The sequence below is a fragment of the Corapipo altera genome, unplaced genomic scaffold, assembly GCF_003945725.1.
Source record: "Corapipo altera isolate COAL_440 unplaced genomic scaffold, ASM394572v1 61286, whole genome shotgun sequence".
Classification (NCBI taxonomy): domain Eukaryota; kingdom Metazoa; phylum Chordata; class Aves; order Passeriformes; family Pipridae; genus Corapipo; species Corapipo altera.
Genome location: NW_020884907.1, coordinates 1,964,636 through 1,987,709, shown reverse-complemented (window position 1 = coordinate 1,987,709; position 23,074 = coordinate 1,964,636). Strand labels below are relative to the sequence as shown.

The 23,074-nt window shown below is 37.6% G+C and overlaps 1 protein-coding gene across 3 annotated transcripts in view; it reads right to left on the bottom strand.

Annotated features, from left to right (window-relative positions):
- Positions 1-11,447: 11,447 nt before the first annotated feature.
- HSD17B4 (hydroxysteroid 17-beta dehydrogenase 4) overlaps positions 11,448-23,074 on the bottom strand; it is a 64,383-nt gene continuing 52,756 nt past the window's right edge. For all 3 annotated transcript variants that reach the window (XM_027652489.1, XM_027652491.1, XM_027652490.1), the window contains exons 22-24: positions 22,736-22,874; positions 13,513-13,640; positions 11,448-11,876 (exon numbers count right to left, since the gene is read on the bottom strand). In XM_027652489.1, the coding sequence (XP_027508290.1) occupies positions 11,787-11,876; positions 13,513-13,640; positions 22,736-22,874 (357 nt within the window). In that variant the 3' untranslated portion in view covers positions 11,448-11,786. The remainder of the gene's footprint in view (positions 11,877-13,512; positions 13,641-22,735; positions 22,875-23,074) is intronic.

Genomic DNA, 23,074 nt, shown 5'->3' with positions numbered 1-23,074 from the left:
AGCTTCCATGTACCGAATTTGTCCATTATTCTGATGAGTATAAAAGCTGAGAAAATAGAGGTTACATTAACAATACCAGAAGGAAGATAAGTACTTGGCAAGTACTGTCCAAGAAAAGTATTCGTACGTAATCAAAACTGGAATCCCCATGCAAGAGCTTTTTAAAAAGAATCACTAAAAAAACCCCTAGACATCACTCCTTTTTAAGATCTTCTGAAACCAAATACTGCAGAAAATTCAGGGTCTAAAATAGCTGCTCTAACCAGCAGTAACGTTAGCCTAGAAAAATAATATTGTGGGTTTAATCACTTCAAGTTAAGAGGTATTCATCTGACAATTTTTATTTTTGAAATTTTATCTTGTAGTGTATGAATGAAAATTAAATTTATCATCATCACATAGAGTTGTGCTGGAGGAACATACTAACATTTGAGCCTCCCAAGGAAAGCCTTCCATGTGGCTGTATTGCCAGAATGGAGTTAATCATCACCTATGAATCTGTAAGAAGCACCCTATAGCACTGATGATGATTTCTTTCTCCTTCCAATCTCACTCAATTTTTAAGTAAACAAAAACTTCCAAAGAACTTACTATCAGAGCCTATTCTTCTGGTTCTGTGAAACGATTGATTAGCATCCCTCCACTTATTTTGTAATACTACTGGCAATCAATGAAACCAATTACACTCAGACTACAGAGAGACACACAAGATTTGATGACTCTTTAAAACTTCAGTTGTGCCTGTAACTAAATAATATTGCTAAAACATTCCATCTATACTAAAGATTTATACTGCTGACCAGTCCTACTGTGCTTAACCACTTACTGCACTAATTAGACAGGCTATCTAGAGTGTCTGGCTTTTCCCTCATTTTGGATTACAGAGCGTTGCCTTCACAGGTTTTTGGTGGGTAACAACAGGTGGTGTTGTGCCTGTAGGTAGGGGGGTTTTTTATGAACATTGTGTTCATTATTAGTCATAAAGAATACCATGAAAGCAATATTGGTATTCCAATTACATAAGACATAAACAACATTTCCGCACAAGCAACATATTTTCCATCTTCATTTAAATGTGAAGAAGTGGTTACACAGAAGGCAGCACTGAGATGTGTGTTCATTTGAAAGATCTATGTCTACCTTTATGATGGTTTTTACCACATGGATCTCAAAAGTTTAAGCAATGTATTTGATGCTTTCCATACCTCATGGAACTGTGAGAGGACCACAGCAGAGGCACTTAATTTCATGCAGACAATAGATCTCTGCCTGAAATAACTAAACTTCAGCCTCAATTTTTGGTAGAGCTTCCTCTTCCTCCTCTCACCCTTCTCCTCTCCTGCTCCTTCCTCATGCCTTGAACAGATGAACCAGAATGAGTTTTAATTGGCAACCTAGAAATTACCATCTGAGATTATCAGGACTCTTTATATATATTTGAAAGCCACTTCTTCATATTAGAAGCATCAAAGAAGGAATCAGCGATTTCAAGATGCAGGATATGCACAAAGTTAATGTGCTGTTTAATTAATTTTAGTCTACGTAACAATGCTTGTTACTAGTTAATCAAATTAGAATTTTGAACTGCGTGTATATGTGCATATTCCTTCATGACCAACAAAAAAAGCAAAAAGTAGACTGTTCAAAGGGGGTGAATATTGTTGCTTGGAGTTAATGAGTGATGATACAGTGTTCGTGATGAGCAAGCCAAGCATTATTTACAGCAGTGAGTTTATTAATTACTGATGACATCTATGCCCATCTTTATATCAGCAAAATTACACTAACTGCTAATTACATTACAGAATTGTCAACTGAGAAGTTCTAAATTGATGTTTCTCAAAGTGTGTTTTGTACCGCCATGGTGACTTCAGCTCCTGACACAATGTTTATCTTGCTCCAAAATAATCTTAAAAAACCCACTTAAATGCTAAAAATCCAATCAAGAAGCATTAGAAGTTTCATACTACTATTATGAAGAAACCAAACAGAACAACTTCTGTATCCGCTAAAATCACTGACTACAAGCAGGAAAGAGTGGCATAGCAAAGCTGCTCTTAGAAAGACAATTACTGACAGTGAGACAAGGAGGCTGAATTGCATACACAGCATGTTTGGAAACACAATATGGGCTTCAAACACCAATTCACAGCCAGGAACAGAGGGGACTATTGAAACAACTGTGTTGACACAGTGTATGGATAGCATCATTATATTTCCCAGAAGAGCTTTCAATCTTTATTGAAGGTCTGTAGCAAAAGGTAGTTATAATTGCTAAAATTCATAGATGAGTTTTCCCTAACAATAAGATATTATTTATTGCATGTAACATAGGACACTACCCCTTCTGAAAAAGAATTTCAGTAAGCAAAACAGTGCAATAATTCCAGAAGTCCACCTATGCTGAAACAAATAAATGCAAAAGATTGAAATAGGAAATGAATCATCATTTGATAACTAAGGTTACTAGGAATGTTACATTAGCCAACCAGTATCTGTAGTAAAAGCCAGAAATGTGTCCAAGTATATTTTGTTACCTCATATACAAACCAGTAGTAATTTCAAGATAAATGCAGAACATGAATAATTATTCTGATTTAATGGAACCATGATAATTAGAGCACCTGAAAAAGAATGGTGATTGGCACTACCAGAGCATAAAGTGGTGCTAGTAAAAAATATGTAAGTCATTATCTCTGGTGGGAGGGAAAGACACAAGTAATTACTACCTGCAGATCACCGAGGAGTTGTTTGAGCTATATTATGAGGGACATCTCAATGTATTACAAAACCAGTGCTTTTATTAAATCTTTAATTTCAGTATCCAGGTCTGGATACTCCAGTCTGGCTAGAGTCAGGCTCTGCACTCCCAAGAGGGGATGTGAAAAGTACTGCCTGCCCAAGGTCTTCTGGAGGAGCAGAAATAAGGGGCCAGGAACCCCAGAGAAGGTTTGAAGATAAATGTTTCTTCAGTCCATTATCAGTCCTGTGCAAATTCATTAGAGTCATTATATTTTGTGGTCTGCTTTTAGTTTCCTTTCATACAACAACTCTAAGTTAATCAAACCAGGGTCTAAGCCATTAAAGTACAGACTGATTCTTTCCAAAATTGCTTAAAAAAAAGTGAAAAAACCCATAATGTAGCATGTCTTCTGGTTGTCTCTGTCAATCACCTAGCAACAGAGTGACAGAGTGCTCCATTAAATATACATGTTAAAACTCTTGGAGTACAGAGAATAGCAAAGATGTTTACAGCCTTTTTTTCATGATGGCTAAATTTATATATAAAGAACAGATTTTGCACCTACCACTCAGCAGTGTTTCAAAACCCAGGACCCCACTACAGCTTTCATTTTTGGCCTCTTCTGAGGGGAATGGTTTGGTAAGAGTGAATTGTGTGGGAGCACTGTTCTTCACAGCTCATTATGGGTTAATGTCTCCATTTTGGTCTACTTACAAATGGTATTTTATCAGCCCCCAAAACCAATCATTTATGTAATTTTTCCCCTAGCTACAAAATCTCAGAAACCATGAAAGCTTCTTAAAGACTTCTGACATTGAGAAGGCACTCAACAAAAAATACTAACTGGATGTAGCAATATGGTTACTATTGGAGCTTAGAGTTGAAACACAGTTAGATATATTTTATTACAGTCTTTTAAGTCCAAAACTACCTTATGGCTCTATTATATGAGAACTATGTAATATCAGATATATTACAGCCTCTGGTGTCTAAACCACTGGAAAAAAAATTTTCTTAGGTCTCCTTGACCCTCACTAAAAAGTTTCCCTGTGTGCTGCAGACTCTCAAGTCTAGTTTAGTAAGAGTGTCTACTGTGCTTACAAGAACTGCCATAAATAAATGAAAATTTCTTCACTAATCACAGTCCTGCTAGAAGATAGCAAGATGCCATCACATGATCTCACACCATCAAGCAGGGACTTGATTAACAAAGCACTTGACCTCTGGTGAGTATTTTCAGCAGTTCTTTTTGAAATACTGAAAAATTAAATCAAAGCATGCCATTCTGGCTGTAAATCGGTATCTCCTTGTAAAATATGGTATTTTGATAATAGGCAAAATTGGCCTCAGATTTCAACAATGAAAACTACTGAAACTGCAGGCTCATTAAGTGGCCTGGAATTAATCACCACACTCCAAGTTGCAAAAGCCACGCATATAAACACATCTTGTTTGGAGACAAAACAAAAACCCCCCAAACACCACAATTCACATGAATTCACATGAAATGCCACATTCAACTACGAATGACCACAAGCGATCAAATGTTTGATTTTCTTTCACACATGAATACAGTCATCCATAAGAAGAATTTTGTAAAGCCAAACTGGACCTTAGTGTTGACCACTGCCAGTCTCAAGAGATACATGACTTCTGGGCATTTGCTTAAGCTACCTGAATCAGTGTGGTCACGAGGCACATATCTCCTCATTCAAAACTTTTTTTTTCCTCAGAAAAGGAAAAATAACAGACGAGAGGAGTTTGGTTGGTTGTTGTTTTTTCCTTATTTTCTACATTAATAGTTTTCTTTGTTATGCTTGGTCACATATGTAAAAAATAGCACTGAAGAACCAAATAATCAAAAATTTATTTAAAGTATGTTTTGAGCTAGGAAGGTTGTATTTCCCTGATATAGTCCTCAGGTGAACTTATTTTATCTTCATGAAAAAAAAGAAACACCTAAAAAATGTATTACATTCAGTCAGAAACTCTACTACCTTTTATTATCGTTCCATAACAGGATTACAATGCTCTCAGCACCAAAGCTATCATGAGCTCAGATAAAGTTACAGCAGATATCTGGAACTGCACTGCCCATTGTTCATGAAAATCAGACTAAGATTCACACAGCAGAAGGCTGAACTGTGCAGAGCGCAGACCAGTTCTGACCAGAAATGAAGCAGATGTTGGGGAGCAGGGAACAGAAGGGTCAAGCAGCTTCATGAAAAGGTCAGGCAGCTTCACAAGTCTTGTGCTTCATCTCAATGGAGAGACCAGTACGAGTAAAGAACAGTACACAAAAAGTAATGTAAAATACTTGTATACTGCTTTGAAATCTAGCCTAGGTACCTTGATTGATAAAGGTAGCAAGTCAATTTCTATTTTCTGCACATACTTGCTGTCCTAATAATTTTGGAAACACTAACAAGATTGTAGACTCTTTGACTCTAGTATGACATTAATGTATTCCTTTCTTTTTCTTCCTAAATGTGTGGAACAGGAAACTATTTGGGTAAAGTTAGAGGATGCAATGAAACCTCAACAATTCACTGTGATTGGTTTTTTTGCATTTATAGTAATATACTCTTTTTTGAGTGGGCTGCAGATATAGAAACATGAACCTATATCAATTTATTCCATTTTTTACTTAGTTCACAGTAGTCCTGGAATCCTAACTGCGAGACTTTTATGGCAGCTTCACTTGTTATGACTCAAAATTGAGTGAGATCCAGACAAAATCTAGGTTACCACAATGGACTCTGCTTTCCCATTTCAAATCCAAGTCTTCATAAACCACTGACTGCTACGATAACCTATGCTTGTGCTCCTTCTGACATGTCTTCACAAGAGAACTGGCAAAATGCAAGAGGGCAGAGGTAGTGAAGGGGAAAGAGGAAGTATTTTTTAAAAAAGATGACATATTCAGTATACTGACATGCTGAAACTTTTTAAAAAAATATTTTATGATTGTATAAGATTATATGCTTCTATAATTAGAAATTTTAAAAGATTTATTCTTAACATAAATATTTATTTAAATGTGAGTGCTCTCAGTTTTTCTTCCAGATTATGTGATGCCCATTTCTGATTGAAATAGTATTAATTCCAGTGAAAAAAGGGACTTGACATGATCAGGGCATTTGTACTACAGGGAAATGTAAAAGGATTAATGTTCTAAAATGGCTCTTAGCAAGATGCATACACCCCCACACCATATAATTTGTACAACTTTAGATATTACTGTACCTTTCTTGGTTCTATCTTTGAGACACAGTGAGCTTTCAATATGCGATTTAACTTAGCAGACTAAGGGAACTTTTATAGCACTCACTGAGACCCACAAAGACATCCACCTCTTACAGAGCTCAGCCTACCCACTCATCCAAGATCCTAACATGCCACTTCAGTGAACTGATTTTTAGAAAGACTAATTGAATTGTATCACAAGGGTAATATAGAAGTCATAAAAATGCAACTACATTCATAGTCTACTTTATTTTTCCTAATTGACTTCACATCTACTGATGTCTGATGCTTTCTAGGTCAGTCCGCTGGAGATACAGCCGGTGGCCAAAAGGACAACATTTCTTGCTGCAGATGAATTCATGGAGAAGTCGTTCTCACAGGAGTAGAAAGATATATTCACCAACTAAAGCAGAAGAAAAAAACATTGTGGAAATTGGGAGACATAAATATTTCCTTTTCTCTTTTTACCCTTTCATGATTATGACCATAAAGAAAACACTGCAATCAGACATCCTTTCTTTACACAGATCTTCATTCATGCTAGATGGAGGCAATGTTATATAAAAACAAAGTCATCATCTTCTGAATGCCACTCTGCCCCCAAGGCTTGTGGAACAAAATAGAAAACATAATTTCAGTGACATAAACCGCTGTCAGGGTATATTGCATTATACTAGAGAACCTTATTAAAAATAAAAGTACATTAAACAATTTAAAAATGCTTATTTATCCAACTTGGGATACTTTATTTGTAATACCACTGACTCCTTCCATTTTACAAAGCATTTTAATTTATCAAGGTGACTCTTGCGTGATGAGTACTCCCCAACACGAGTGCTACAAGTAGCACTGCCAACAAACTAGAATACAAATAACTATTAGCATTGAAGTCCTTGTAGGGAGGTGGGAATAAGCCTTAGAGGAAACAGGATCTGAGTTCCTCTGTCTGAAGTTTCTCAAGTTTACCACTCTCTCATGCTTCTGCTCCTCCCCCTTTTTACTCATTTAATATTCTCTGATTATGAATGCACTTGTCAACATCTAAAGAGCTGTTAACTGTAATTATTGATGACAGCTGGAAGGTGTATTGAACTCCTCTCAAATAAACTAATTAAGAACAATTCCAGTGACTAGAAAGCATAAAATTCAGCATAGGCTTCTCTGAAGCCAATACTAGTAGATAGGAAGCTTGTATAACTTTTCTCATCCGTTATTGCTGCTCTCCTCCTTTAATCAGAGAACCCATAAATGACTGAAGAGGACATATGTCAGCGGATCTGCAATTTACTTTTTAAAGGATGGACATAATTGCAAGCCAGCAGGAAGACTATAATGAATGTAAGGAGAAGGAAAATGAGATATAAAATAATATTGTGCCATGATTAAAAATCACAGCAATTTACAATATTTACCAATTTACCATGTTTAGCAGTAACTCAGTTATTCCAGAAGAGCAAACAACTGAATTCGTATGTCCAATGGTACAAAATCTGGAGTCCCAACAGCACCTTATTTACACGTATACAGAATTAATCTAAACACTACAAAGCACATATTTCAATAAAGGACAATTTTCCTCTCCTCTACGTTAAATAGAGTACATGCAGTGCTAAGATGCTTGCAAAAGCCTCCTTATTTTCTACTAAATTTATCAATATCACTAAGGAGCTATCTGAGATGTTTGGTAAACTGGTGTGGCTTTGCAATCCAAGATAAAGGGCACTTATTCTTGGCAAAGAAAAAACATTCAAAACAGCAGCTACCCTAAAAAAAAAGGAGGATGTAGTGTGTTGCTATTGCCAGTCTGTAGGTCCTGTCACTGTATTGGTATTGTTGCTGCTGCATGACAAGAAAGGTCCCCAAAATGACTCTGGATAAAAGAGATGTGGATGGGTTTGAAACACAATATTCCAAAACAGAGACTGTTCTAGATGAAAGCACGTGAGAATCCTTCAGAACCAACCAACCGCCTTCCAAGTTGGCTAACATTCATTTGCATGGATTCTTGTAAAGACACATGGGTTTATTACTCATTTCTGAGAATACTACTCCTAAAAGCTAGCAATCATGAACAGAAGGTTTCCAAGTAGCAGGAAGAAAACAAAACCTAAAACCTCCAAATGAATTCATGTGTATATTCAATACAGCAAACTGTACCTTCAAAAGAAAACAGGTTGTTACTAGTTGGCATCAACTAACTAGAATATTCTTAAGGTAAATACATTGGAGTAGAAATAAAATCAACATGTCAAAATCATCAATAATGGCTATTTGGGCCACAAAGCAGATGAAAGAATTAAACACCCGAATTATGCTCCTACAAAACAGTCTGCCACAATACTGAAAGGCATGTTCAGTTAGCCTAGGTACCGAGAGCAAAAGGAAGAGTTTTTTGCAGTAAAGTAGAGAGGACTTTCTCTTCCACTCAAGATAAATATCTATGACCAGTACGTGGTGCAGGAAAAAGTCAACATCAGAGTAAAGTCTTGGATATACAGATGTAAAACACTATGTAAGACCCCAGGTCTCAAAGTATCAGCTCATCAAGAGAGTTTTACTTTAAAAATATACAAGGCTCCTCTACATTATCTGCTCTCTGGACATATTAGAAAAGCCTTCGGTTCTTTCAATACCTTAAGAGAGAGTGCAAAGGAGAAACTCTGCACACATTTTCTCAGGGGATACTTTAATGGTAAACTTTAGGAAATAAGAGATCTTGGCAAAAGTTTAAAGGCCACTCTGGGGCTCTGGGGTGGGGTGAGGGGTGGTGGTCCCACTGTGTCATCCAATCACAGGCTGGGTTTGTAAAGGCACTTAGTAAAATGATGTTCTTGAATAATCTCCAACCTGTTAAATCACAACAGGTTTCAATATTACCAATTTTGCCTGCCTGAGTATTTTTGCTTCTCAGTTAAATATAGGAGGGGAAAAAAAAATCTTATTAGTACTCTGTTCCCTCCTGGTGGAAGGGAATTTTCAGATTTCAGATTATCTATGGGGCTGAGAAAATAATCTGTTGCGAAGTATCAAGACCATGTAATCTACAATAAATATGCCATTCTTAAATGGTTGTATTGGTACTTCCTAGTCTTAAAGTTAGTTCTTCACAGTTCCTTTTTCTTAATACACATATTTTTTAGCATTATATATACAGATTTATGGGCAGGAAAGATACATGTAGAAAAGTGGGAGTTTATGGTGTACCACTGTAGTGGGTTGACCCTGACCAGATGCCAGGTACCAGCTAAAGCCACTCTCTCCCTCTGCAACTGGATAGAGGAGAGGAAGAAAAAAAAACAACCTAAGGATTCATGAATTGAGATAAAGCTGGAAGACATCAGTTACTGATTACCTTCACGGGCAAAACAGATCCCAAATGGGGGATATTACTTGAATTTATTACTAAAGGATAAGAGCCAAAGAGTGATAAAACAATCTTAAAAACACCTTTCCCCCACCCCTCCTTCCTTCCATGTTCTCCCTCCTCCCCCCAGCAGTGCAGGGGGACAGGGAATGGGGGTTATGGTCAGTTGTTTTTTCTGCTGCTGCTCAGGGAGATGAGTCCTTCCCCTGCTCCTGTGGGGCCCCTCCAAAGGGAAACAGTCCTTGATGGACCTCTCCAGCATGAGTCCATCCCTAGGGCAGCAGTTCTTCCCAAACTGCTATCCCGTGGGTCACTCCTCCATGGGGTGCAGTCCTTCATGAATGAGCTGTACTGATGTGGGTCCCCCACAGGGGCCACAAGTCCTACCCAGGAAAAACCTGCTCCAGCATGGGCTCCCCTCTCCATGGGCTGCAGGTCTCTGGCAGGACCCTGCTCCATCTTGGGCCTCCCATGGGGTCACAGCCTCCTTCATGCATTCACCTGCTCCAGTATGGGCTCTTCTATGGGCTGCAGGTGAGTCTCTGCACCCTGATAGTCCTCCATGGGCTGCAGGGGCACAGCTGCCCCACCATGGTCTGCACCACGGGCTGCAGGGCCTCAGCTCCGACACCTGGAGATCCTACTGCCCCTCCTTCTGCACTCATCTTGGTGTCTGCCTTGTTCCTGTGTTCTCACTCCGCTCTTCCCTGCTGGAATTCTTTTCTGCACAACAACCTTCTTTTCTTAAATATGTTATCACAGAGGCATTACTGTTACTCCTGACTGGCTTGGCCTTGGCCAGTGGCAGGAAGTCCCTCCTGGAGCCGGCTGGCATTGGCTGCACCGCACAGGGGAAGCTTCTAGCAGCTTCTAACAAAAGCCACCTCTGTGGCCCCCCCCTCCACCAACCTAGCCACAGAAACCCGCTACAACCACATACATGCATAAAGTTATGAAGATGCAGTCAGTCAATCTGTCCTTCTCTTATTATTCCTTAAGAGAAAGTAACAGAAGACACCTTTACCTACTTGACACAAAGCTGCTTGAAAAATAGAAGTTGGGCAGTAGAGGGTATTATTAGGTCCTACTCATACATGAAAATGACTGCCATGAAAAAGGTAAATGTTATGTGGTAAAAGGGCATTTTTTCGATCATTTCTACTCGACAGCCTCTTTGAGATGCCAAACATCACACTGTTGTTTTCTGTCTGTTCATGATGTGATTTCTGTGAGATACTTGTTGACATACTTAAGATTCACGTTTCTCTGCCTGAATCAAAGCATGGCTGATACTATAGCTGCAAAGAAATAAATTTTTTGAGTATTTGACTTAGTATTACAACATATAGAATTTATCTTCAAACTGTCATACTCAAGTGCAGCCCCACAAAGTTCTTTAATGGTTATGGTCTACTCATAAAGGGAAGGGAAGTACCTCCAAGTTTTGGGACAGAAAAAACAAGTCTTAGATAGCCCAAATTCTTTGAGAGGTATAAACATAGAACATGTCTGGAGGTGAAAAAAAACATAACTGAGGACACAAAATGTTGGTCAAACTGATGAAATCAAATTTTCAGGTGTTCATTCAAATGGCTATTAGCGATTAAGAGCATACCTTATTTAGGAAAACATACAGCCACAGCTGCTGTCTCAGTTCTGGCCGTAGGTTCAAAATGAGGAATTGACTTCCATCGTTCCCTTGCTGCCATGATGCTGGCCCTCATGAGAATGAATCTACATGAAGAACAATCTAGCTCTAGTAACAGCCTTTGGGGCAGCATTAACGCCTTCCAGGTGAAAAAGTTTCCCCTAAAGAATTAACGCTAACCACCTTCCATGTGATTTATAAGAGTAGCTTATATGAAAAAGATTAATCAATCTGGGTGGAGCTAAGTTGAAGAGTTTTTCCTTTACAGAAAAAAACCACGTAATGACAAGATGTAAATAAACGGAACTGATTTCCATCTTCCAGGTGTTTTGATGGGATCATGAGAACTTCGGACAAAAAAGTCAGTTTTAATAATAAACCAGCTAGACTCAGAGAAACCAGACAGTCTACCTAAGGCAATATGAATGAAGACTGACAGACACATATAAGGAGATATCAAAGATATCTATTGGTTTAATTTTCTTCATAATTAACATAGAAATATATGCTTCTTTGTAAGAACTACATAAATTTTATTTAAAGGTGTGCAACAAGAAAAGTGTGATTCTCTACCATTGCTGAGAAACTAAAAAGGGACAATAGTAACAGTTATGTTCATTTCATAACTTCTGTCTTTAGCAATTAAATCAGCTTGTGTATTAGCAGTATAATGAATCAATACATTGATGTTATATAGCCTGCAAATGTTTCAGTCATTGATTCCAAACTAATTAAAGTTTCTATCTTCCGAAGTTCTTCACTGCTGTGGGAGATGATCAAGCAGTTCAGAGTTTGGCGTAATCTTTCAGGATCATTTCCAATTTCTGGCTCAGCATGATGTTACCCTTCACTTTCAGTTTACCGGAGAAGAATGCCTAAAAAGAGCAGACAAGAGGGAAAAAAAGTGTGTATTCAGTTGTTTACACAAATCAAAGAGTTGCTAGAACCAAATAAGAAGCCAAAGGTTAATTGTGGCTGTTCAGTACTCAGGAGAAAGCCTTCAGTGCAGGATGCCTAATGGTTATTGCTTATTAATGAAAACCATTCCAGTTCCATTCTAATACTATCCAGAAATAGTTTTCCGTCCGTAGTGCAGACAAGGCCAAGTCTATCACTCAGGAGAAAAGAAGAAAATACAAAGCAACTTCAGCAACCTCTATTTCTTTTCTTTGTATAGCACAGAGGACTTCTCCTGTTGTAAGACAAATGTTTTCACAGAAGCTGATGGCAAAATTTCAGCAGGGCACAAAAATAAAGCTCCCAGACTTGTCCCCCCATGCTACACTTATCCATATATCCCTATAAGAAATGAAAAAACAGAATTAAAAGGTTATTTAATGAAAACTAAAGGCCTAATGAAAAGGTAAGGTACTTACTCAAATTCATACCAAATGAACCAGAAACTTGCACAATGTATGTACACGCATATTTCAAAGAAATGCTCTGGGTTTATACATAGCATACTTTCATTGGAATGCTGGTATATTACATTTTTATTGTCCCTACTTCAAAGAGCTGTATACCCTGTTTCACATTCAGTTCGTATTTTTTTAAAACTAGTTTTGCTTCACTGTGGCTTTGCAGTTTGAAAGCTCTTTGAAATTTCTTTGAATATGCTTTTGCATAGTTCCATTAACTTGAAATACATTCAAATAAAGAATAGAGAGAGCCAGCAGAAAAGAATTTGAATAGATGCTTTGAGCTTCTTTAGATGAAAAACTTCACAGAAACTCAAAGGAAATACAAATGCCCAAGAATAGATCATGTTCCTGAATCTCAATCACTGTTCTTTAGCATTCTGATGATTACATGTCAACATCTTGTTCATTTATGCTTTATGCCTGCTATATACAGAGGGTCACAAAGGATTTTATTCATGTGGTATGTAGGATTTATAACAAACATTCACCATGATCGTTAGTCTCCAATTTTATAATCAAAGTCTTCAACAACTTCTGCTTGGGATCAAAGAAAAGGAACTGTTTGATATATGATGAGCTCAATTAAAGTTTTCATTTGCTCAAGCTTTAATCTGTAAGCTGACATATTCAATTTGTGACAGTTTAATTTACTTTTACACAAGCCATTTTTATTAGTAAAATTAGTAGTTTTAAGCAGTTGATTACTCCAAGAAGCTGAAAGTGCAGACCCAGATTACAGACCTTTCTTAAATCTTTCTATCCCTGACAAAATCATCATAGTTTGGGTGAATTTTGACCAGTTTCAATGCATCTACATGCATTCACTGTCCGACCTTTCACTCTACTGCAGTATTAGCAGTAAATCAGAACATTGCAACAAATACCAACTTGCTGCAACATGACAATCAAAACAGCCTGAATGATCAAAGTGACAAACCTTGCAGATCATATATTGTGAAGTACCAGGAAACAAACAAACTACTAACTTTGTTGAGATTTTGGAATGCAAACAGTCATGAATCAAAGATTGATTTAAGGCATATAGTATGTCCCCATGCAAGTGAGTATGTCTGTGACACACAGGTTTTACCTTTTGTGGGTTAGTCTTTTGTTGTACCACATCCATGAAATCCTCATCCGAGAGAGTGAAGGTGGTATCAGGAGAATTTCTGGCAGGTCCTTGATACACTGCTCCAGAGCCATTCTTTAAGTCAATTGCTAAGAAGCAAAAGTAAAGATAATTTCAAATTAACGATAAAATCTTCAGGCTAAAGAACACTACTCTCCTTATCTATTATTATAAAGCATCCAGTCTAAACTATAAACTATCAGCCACTAAGAAAATGAATAGGGTTTAATTCTTCTTCTTTAATGAAAGAAAATAAAAAATTATTCCTGTGCTAAGGGGGGAGGACACTTGCAGCAGGGACTGCCATTTAAAAATTCTTGCAGCAATGGTAAAAACTGTTTTTGAACACTAAAGATGCATAAGATATTAATTAGTGCAGTCACTGCGCAAATGTTAAAGTTAATAATGAAGTTCTAATGTTTGAAAACAAAATCCTATAGTCAGACAAGGTAGACATGGTGGCGTTCAAACACACTGCTGCATTTTCCTTGTTCTGCCCCACAGGCAATATAGCCTGTTCTGCTTCAGGCAAAGAACATTTAAAGCCTTGCCAAGTATCTGTCTTCATCTTCCTCAAACTGTCTGGAGCTTCAGAGTGTTCTTTTCCCACACCAAATGACCTGCCAAAATAATTTATTACAAAGCTAACACTATCAGGTATTGTGTCATTTGGCTAGAAGAGTATTTTGACAGGATATGCTCTGGCAAATTATTCTCAGATTTTGCAGTTTCCCTGTCTTACCTTTCCACCTTTTCCTCTTGATCCATCATGCTCCAACCCCACACAGTATTCAAGTGCATGTTCCCATAATGAAGGACATGGCATCTCTAATCACAGAATCATGGATGCCAGTTGATTGCTCTTCACTGACAAATTTTAAGGCACTTGCTAAACTATGGAGACTTATCTGCATAAACTATCTTATGTGTATTCTACATGAAATAATTTTTTGAAAGGATAAGGGGAACCATGAAGACTGGGAGTAGCTTTAGTCTGTCTAAGTCTTTAATTTTCTGAAATTTATCCAGTTATAACAAAACTAGAAGGGGAGTTAAGTTGCTCAGTGAGAAGTGACATACTGAACTATTATATCCAGTTGATTTTAAAGTAAATTGTAATTTCTGAAGCAGGTTTCCTGCATATCACTTTCATGCATATAGCTTGATACAATATGAGAAGAAAGAAAACAATGACTGAGGACCAGAAGAATGATGTATAAATTTTTGTTTGTGGGTAGGAGCTGTGTAACATCCTTTTGACCCAAAACAGGTACTATATAGTCTAACATCATATGTGAGCCTTTAAACATTCTCCTGTAGGTTATACAGGCACAGACTATTATTAGAGGAAAAAAAGATCAAAAAATCATCTACTGAATCATGAAATGCAAGCTTCATAGCTAAGTTAACTAAGCTTAGCTATTCACATGCTTTCAAAACACACCACTACTCAAATGCTAGCAATGTTACAAACCATAGCAATGTAGCCAAACTGAGCTCCCTTTGAGACAAACAGCACTGGTCAGCAAATCCAACAGATTAATTCACAAAACAGACATAGTATTTAAGATGCTTAAAAGTTCTCAATTATTTATTTTTAATTACTTCCAGACCTTAGAAATCCCTTCTAGTGCTTCATTTTGCATCCATTTAATTTTTTTCCTGTCCCTGGACTGTTCCAGAAGGGACACAGACACCGAAAGCCTGACACAATGTTTGCCAAGACACAACTTCTTCATTACCTACTGACTGGAAAGCAATTTTGATATATCTTATTGATAAGACTCAGCAGTGTAAAGTTTTGATACAAACAGAATTAAAAAGGTGTAGTGAGTCAGGCAATTTCTAACAATATCTAAGTTTTATTTTGAATATAGTACATACTTAACAGTCATTAAATTGTTGTACATTCAGTTGTTACTTAACATTGTTACACTCCTGTTCTCCATTTCCTAGCCAAATCACAGGACCATTGTTTACCAATCAACATCTACATTTAATTGTAAGCTCTCAAAGCACAAACATGCCTTTAAACATTGCATAATCATGGTACCACAGACAAATCTTTTATGTTTACACACTCATAAAATCACAGAATCATTAGGGTTGGAAAAGACCTCTAAGACCAACGAGTCCAACCTTTGACTCATCACTACCTTGACAATCAAACCATAGCGCTAAATGCCATGTCCAATTGTTTCTTAAACACCTCCAGAGGGATGGTGACTCTACCCTTTCTGTGAAGAAATTCCTCCTGATGTCCAACATGAATGAGGCCACTTCCTGTTGTCTTGGTGCCAGTTGCCAGGGAGAAGAGGCCAATCCCCACCTGGCTACAACCTCCTTTCAGGCAGCTGTAGAGAGCGATAAGGTTGCCCCTGAGCCTCCTTTTCTCCAGGCTAAACACTCCCAGCTCCCTCAATCATTCCTCATAGGACTTGTGCTCAAGAACCTTCACCAGCTCTGTTGCCCTTCTCTGGACAGGCTCCAGCACCTCAATGTCTTTCTTGCAGTGAGGGGCTCAGAACTGGAAACAGCACTCAAGACGTGGCCTCACCAGTGCCAACTACAGAGGGACAATCAGTGCCCTCGTCCTGCTGGCCATGTTATTTTTGATACAAGTCAGGATGCCATTGGCCTTCCTGGCCTCCTGGGCACACTGCTGGCTCACATTCAGACAGCTGTTGACCAGCACCCCCCCGGTCCTTTTCCAACAGGCAACTTTCCAGCCACTCTTCCCCAAGTCTGTAGAGCTGCAGGGGGTTGTTGAGATGCAAGTGCAGGACTTGGCACTTCACCTCATTTAACCTCATCCAGGTGACCTTGGTCCATTGATCCAGCCTGTCCAAATCCCTCTGCAGAGCATTCCCACCCTCCAACAGATCTATACTTCCACCCAACTCAGTGTCATCTGTAAACAGACTGAGGGGACACTTGATGCCCTTGTCTATATAATCAAAGATGAAATTAAAGATATTAAGCAGTACTGGCAAATACTGAGCCATAGGGAACACCACGCATGATCGGACACCAATTGGATGCAGCATCATTCACCACCACTCTCTCGGCTCGGCCATCCAGCTAGTTTTTAACCCAGCAAAGAGTGCTTTTCCAGGAGAATGCCATGGGAGACCATATTAAAGGCTTTGCTGAGCCTTTGATCAGGACCTCCCTCTCCTAAACCCCTGTTGAATGGGCCTGACCTCTTGGTTGTTCTGCATGTGTCACATGATCACACTCAAGATCTGCTCCATAACCTTGCTGGGCACTGAGGTCAGGCTGACCACACCAAGTCCTTAACCTACCTCAAATTAAAACTTACTGGAAATTTAAAAAAACCAACCAACCAACCAACCAAAAAAGGACTAATGTAATGGTATGTTATTAAAATATTATTTACACTTCCTCTGTATTCTTTGTAAAGACCATCAAGATGGATGAAGAACTAAAAATGAAAAGGAATTACATAGCAGTCACAAAAGAAAAGCACTCTGACAACAAAAACTGTCTTTTCCACAAAAAACTGAAGAATCTTCCATTGTTACTTACACTAAAGTAATTAAATATCTATGAATTATTATCGTTCACAAGATATTAACAATTAGACTAATTTTTGGTTTGTTTTGGTTTGGGATTTGTTTTGCTTTAAAAGGGTAATGGTAATAGAAAACTTTTCCTTAAAGCAAACAAAACGAAGTGTCACCCATTCTTCACTGCCTGAAGTCATATTATATCATAAAATTATTGAGCAGTTTCACCTTTGTTTGTCAGCTGTTAACAAGCAACTACAAGCAACAATTTCTCCCTGGTTCTCACAACAAAGTTTTAATCTTCCAAGAACTGGAAAGGAACAGAAATATCTCCTGCCTTCAGCTGTGTCTTCAGCAGCATGAGGAAAAGCAACAGATGGGTAAACTCTTCTGAGTACTGTTCCAGAAAGTCGTTAACTATCAACTAACAAATCTCAGTGGCAATGCCTTTTCTCTTATCTGGAAAGAGAAGTTGAAATGAACTACCTTAACTCTTAAAAAAAGATTAACACTTTATAACCATTGAAAACAAAGGCAACTGATGTACAGTAATAAATACGAAGGAGAGAGCAAAGTATGCTTTAGGTAGTGAAGCAAACTAGGAAAATCAAAGCTGGGGGTGGGTGTCAATTAAGAATTTTGTTAAAAAATAACAAAAGATAGCTCCAGTACCAGTACACTACTCCTTAGGTTTTGATACTGCCAAAATCTGTATCTTTATCTTCTTAAGAGGATTTTCAGCATCCTCTTAAATTAGAACAGCTTGATTTTGTACAGAAATACCATTAATTAAGGCGAGTTATCAGTGGTTACAGTTCAACATTGTTTAGACAGCAGATGAGCTGTCCAAAATATCACATCCTGAGTGCAAGGTCAATTGTTCCACACCTCTCCACAGCTTCACACAATCCACAGACAGCTACATAAAAGTCATTGCTGGTTAAACACACTAGTGTTACTAATACCAGTGTTTCCATCAAGAAGTGTCTCTGTAACAACAAAAGCTAAACCAACTCACAAATTACACTTCATTTAAACTAATAAAAATCTTGGTTTACTGCAGAGAGTAGAGATCAAAAGGTCACACCTGCAGCCAAAACAAAACACTAGAAATAAATGTAAGTATGAAAAAACCTCAATCTTTTGGTTCCCTAAAGTTTGGAAAAGACCAGAATGACTGCATACATGAGAACAAATTTCACAGGATCACAGAATTATTAAGGTTGAAACAGACCTCTGAGATCATCAAGTCCAACCTTTGACTCATCATCACCTTGACAACTAGACATGGCACCAAATGCCACCTCCAGTCATTTCTTGGACACCTCCAGTGATGGTGACTTCACAACTTCCATGGGCAGTCCATTCCAATGTTTAACAACTTTTTCCACGAAAAAATTCTTCCTGATGTCCAACATGAACCTCCTCTGCTGCAGCTTGAGGCCATTTCCTCTCATCCCATCACTTGCTACCTGGCAGAAGAGGCTGACCCCCACCTGGCTACAACCTCCTTTCAGGCAGTTGTAGAGAGTGGCAAGGTCTCCCCTGAGCCTCCTCTTCTCTGGGCTAAACAACCCCAGCTCCCTCAGCTGCTCTTCGTAAGACCTGTGGTCCAGACCCTTCATCAGGTCCATTGCCTTTCTCTGGACTTACTCCAGCACCTGAACTGAGAGGCCCTGAACTGGACACAGGACTCAACGTGCAGCTGCAACAGCAACCCTTAATACTGCTGCCTTCTCTCATATGCTTCCCTCTCAGATCTTAGAAGGCTGAAGGACACTAGTAGAAGATGCTGGAGCTATAATCAGTGGCTAAGACAGCAATGGGCTGCAGGGCCCAGATTGTTTCCAGCATTGTCAACTGCTGCAGTTACCACAACAGCACAAAGCTGTGCAAAAGCGACAAGTCAAAAAATTGAAACACAATGCAGGACAACTACGTAACAAATTTAACAAGGCATGTAGCTCAAGAGAACCAGAAACACTGCTTCTAAAGGTCTGTGAGGCCCTTAAAAAGAGATACCTAAAAAGAAGAGAGGATAATGAAATAATTGTCATCAACTCATGGCTTAAAACAAAACAAAAAACTCCCTCCAAGTAATATTCGTCCTCTCATTTCAGTTCAAAGAATTTTGATCATACATTGAAATAGTATGTAGTATTTAGTCAAATGAATCAAAATCTAAATTAATTTTAATGTCATATTTTCCCTTTTGCTCTCTTGTAGATATGTACATTATAAGATCTACTCTTCAAACAGTAATTTTACTTAGAAAAGACAGAAAGACAGAATTGTTCTAACAGCATAACAATTACAAAACTGATTTAAAATTACTGTATACAGAAATTCAATTAATAATCAGTAGGTCAAACTGAAGTGTAAAGAAGTGCCATTCTACTGACATAGTTGAGTAACTCTGTAAATCTGAAGCAGGTTTGAAAATAGTCAAAATAGTGACACATAACTAAATTCGAGCTATAGCAAAGGTTACAATCTTACTATCATCTTCAATTTTTAAAGTAAAAAATTAATTTGCCAAAGGCTAAAATTTCTAATTATGTACAGAAGCTTCCATTACATTAACAACCAAAAAAGTCAAGCATTCAAGTCGGCAAATGGCATTGTCAATGTTATGTATTCTAAACTGACTACCATCATTCATGTGCATTACAAAAGTCTTACTGGTGACATATATATGAGGCTCTCATAAAGATCATATAAACACAGAAACCTTTTGAGTTATTGAGAATATCTTAGCTGCAAGAAAGCTGTCTTCCTTTGAATGTAAAATCAAAAACTACTCTCTTCTTCCACATTCACTATGCAAAATTAATTATACCAACATCTGGTAGAACAGACAGTACATGATGATGCTCCTGAATACTGAATAATAAAATAACATAAGCAAACATGCAAAAATAATTAAGTTGGCAACTGCTTATAAATTTTTTTCCTCTTTGTGTTTGTTTGGGTGTGTTTTTTAATGACAGGAAGTGTTTTTAAAAACTCACAAAATAAAATTTCTATCATGCAGACACGTACATACCTTGCCATTAGAAACGGACCATTAGAATTATGTAGACAGCAATAGGAGTAGGCTGTTGATCCATAATAAGGACAAACTGTGAGGGTCAACACTATAGTTGTCATATCAGCTAACACTCTGCTAGGGAGTTTTCATAACTATTTTAATATTACAATTTAATATTTAAATTATTTAATACACCACAGAGTCTACAGTAATTCATAAGCTTGAAGGAACTTACCACACTATATAAATATTCACAGTAACTTTTCCAAGATTTTGGAAATGCTTTATTTCAGCTCTTAAGAGTAGTCGGCAACAGGAAACGTTTAAAATATTAGGTTACCTCCTCCACCCTCCATCCCACAGGGAGTTTTAAGTTTTTTTCCAAATTCATATAAAAGTATAAATAATTTTTACTGCAACAGAAGCAGAGGGAACAGTACAAATAAAAGTTATGTCTATTTAATCCCTTTTAGCTAGGGAAATATGCACTGGAAGAAGGCTACTTTACTCCTACTGCTTCAGCAGGAAACACAAAGAGAGGACAAGCTTTGTTTGAAAAGCAGAAAAGGCTGACTACTGATTTACTCGAAGTAGGAGTACTCTCTTGCTCCGGACACAATGGCAAAACATCTACTTGTTTCCCCTCTAACGAAACTTGGTCTCATAAGGCAGGTAAGGCCACTGCTCAAGCCTAAATCTATAAATGTGTTTGTTCTGCACTCAGTAGTTTGCAATTCCAGACCTTCCCGAGTGAGAAACTTTATTCATGTCTGGAACATTCCTCAGTAGATTTTTCCTCCATTGTCTTGTCCCTCTATTCTTTGTACACACATAATACTGAATTTAAGTGACCAACAAAGCAGTTCTGAAGCTAAAGGCAATCATGAATCATCCTGAAATAGTTTTCCAGCTGTTATTATAAACATGACCATCACTTGTATCACATTTAGCTACACATGAAACAATAGGTAGGACTGATGTAGTATACAGAGTGACTCCCAACAAACACAGTATTCACTTTAAGTATTTTGGAGTTTAACCTATGCACTTCTAATTATCTTCTAAAAATGTAAGCAAGAATATAAGAAAGACTTCATAAGCCTTTTGTTGAGGTTCAAACCATGCCCATAATTTAAATTACTGAGTGTAAAAATGGAAAACTGCAGATAGGAGAAATGATTAAGAGCAGCAATGAATTTTAAGACAGAACATCTGAGGTGGATTATTCAGTATTTCCCCCCATCTCATTTTGATACATAGGTAATAAGCTGGCATAATTTACATACGTATATTCAGCATATTGATTAACTGCTATCCAAGTGAAAGTCACCCCTTATTCCTCAAAAACTGCTTAAAAGGCAAAACAGGTAGAACATATTCAATCTACATATCATATTTTTCCTGAAATTTAACAACAGTCTTGCTACTCAGGATCTCTGCTGGTTCACATTAGGCAAAGATAAAGTGAAACTATAGGTTTCTAAATTGTTCTGTAAAAGGACAAGCAGTTTCTTAAACACAATAACCATTTCTTGAGAACAGACATTGTAAAGACTTAACAATAGTTTTAAAAAAATCACAGCATACAGAACAAAACACAACACAGACCTGATTTGACCTACTGTCAGTCTCTCCCCTCAGCCTGTCAAAGGGCAGCTCACTCATTTGCATCTCCCCCAAAACCCTTCTGACTACATCCAACCATAGAGACCAATGAAAATGAAGCAGTCTAAGCAAAAGACTTGACCCAAAGACTTTAATTTCTCCATAAAATATCAAAGGCCTGAAAGTTACAACCTGACTAAGCTTCATCCTCTTGGAAAAACTTTACATTCCACTAACAAACCAGTAGGCACATGAACTAAAAAATAAATAAATTCAAAAGACAATAAATAGCTTTTTAAATTTTTTTCTTTTATAATACATATCCTTAGAAAGAGAGCACAACAGAATTTAAGAAGAAAAGTTTTTTGAGGAAGTAGTTTTGCCTCCATCAGACCATTTCACATAATTCTATAATCCACTTTACCAGAAAAAGTTCTGCTCTGATCCATTGCTATTACAGGCTTTAGTCTCTTTTCATCAACCAGACCCATGCTTAAACAATAAGAAATCATGACTGTAGCTTCATTAAACCTTGATCTCAGAAAATTTGAATGGAAACAAATTGGGCTATATTTTCACTGAAGTGACAAGAACAATACAGTAGAAATAATTACTTATTTGTTTTAGATCAGTTAGCATGTACATCACCAGCAGACTAATTACTGTAACACAGAGCTCCTAGTAGGCTAATTTAGCATGCTTTCTTAAGTGGCAATCCCATCTGGAAAATGTAAAGAGAAATGCGCTTCAGTTCCAAAGGATATTTGTCTATGCCTGTATCTAAATAGGCAAGTTACAGAAGCATGTTCCTAGAAAGGTTAGTAACTGCCAGTATGGAACTTTACCTGACCTTCTTGTCACTTGTGCATCCAGAATGCATTCAGACTTTCAGGTCCCAGTGAATATTCATCTACTACCGTATGCTTCTTTTCAAGTCATCAGTTTAATTAGAAAGAAATAATTATTCTCGCTTCATTAAAAAAATGCATCAGGGTAGTATATAAAAGCTACAACTTACTCCACTGCATTGCTGTTTTTCCATCTTTAGTGATGTCCCATTGGAATACAGCGTTCACTTTCTTTACCAGCTCGTTTCCAAGCTCTTTGACACGACGACCAATTTCTTCAAACACAAGGTCACTCTGCAGCCCCACAGTCTTAAAAAAACAGAGTATGAAGAATTGAAAATTGAAACTTTGCTAAAAGGTACTGAATATGTCTCTTAGCTTATGCATTGTGTCCAGGAAAAGTATCTATAGCAGAATTATTAAATGCAATTGAGATTTCTTCCACCACAAAATAATCACCTCTAGCAGCCATGAGCACTAAAGAATATATTTAAGCAGAAAATGCTTTA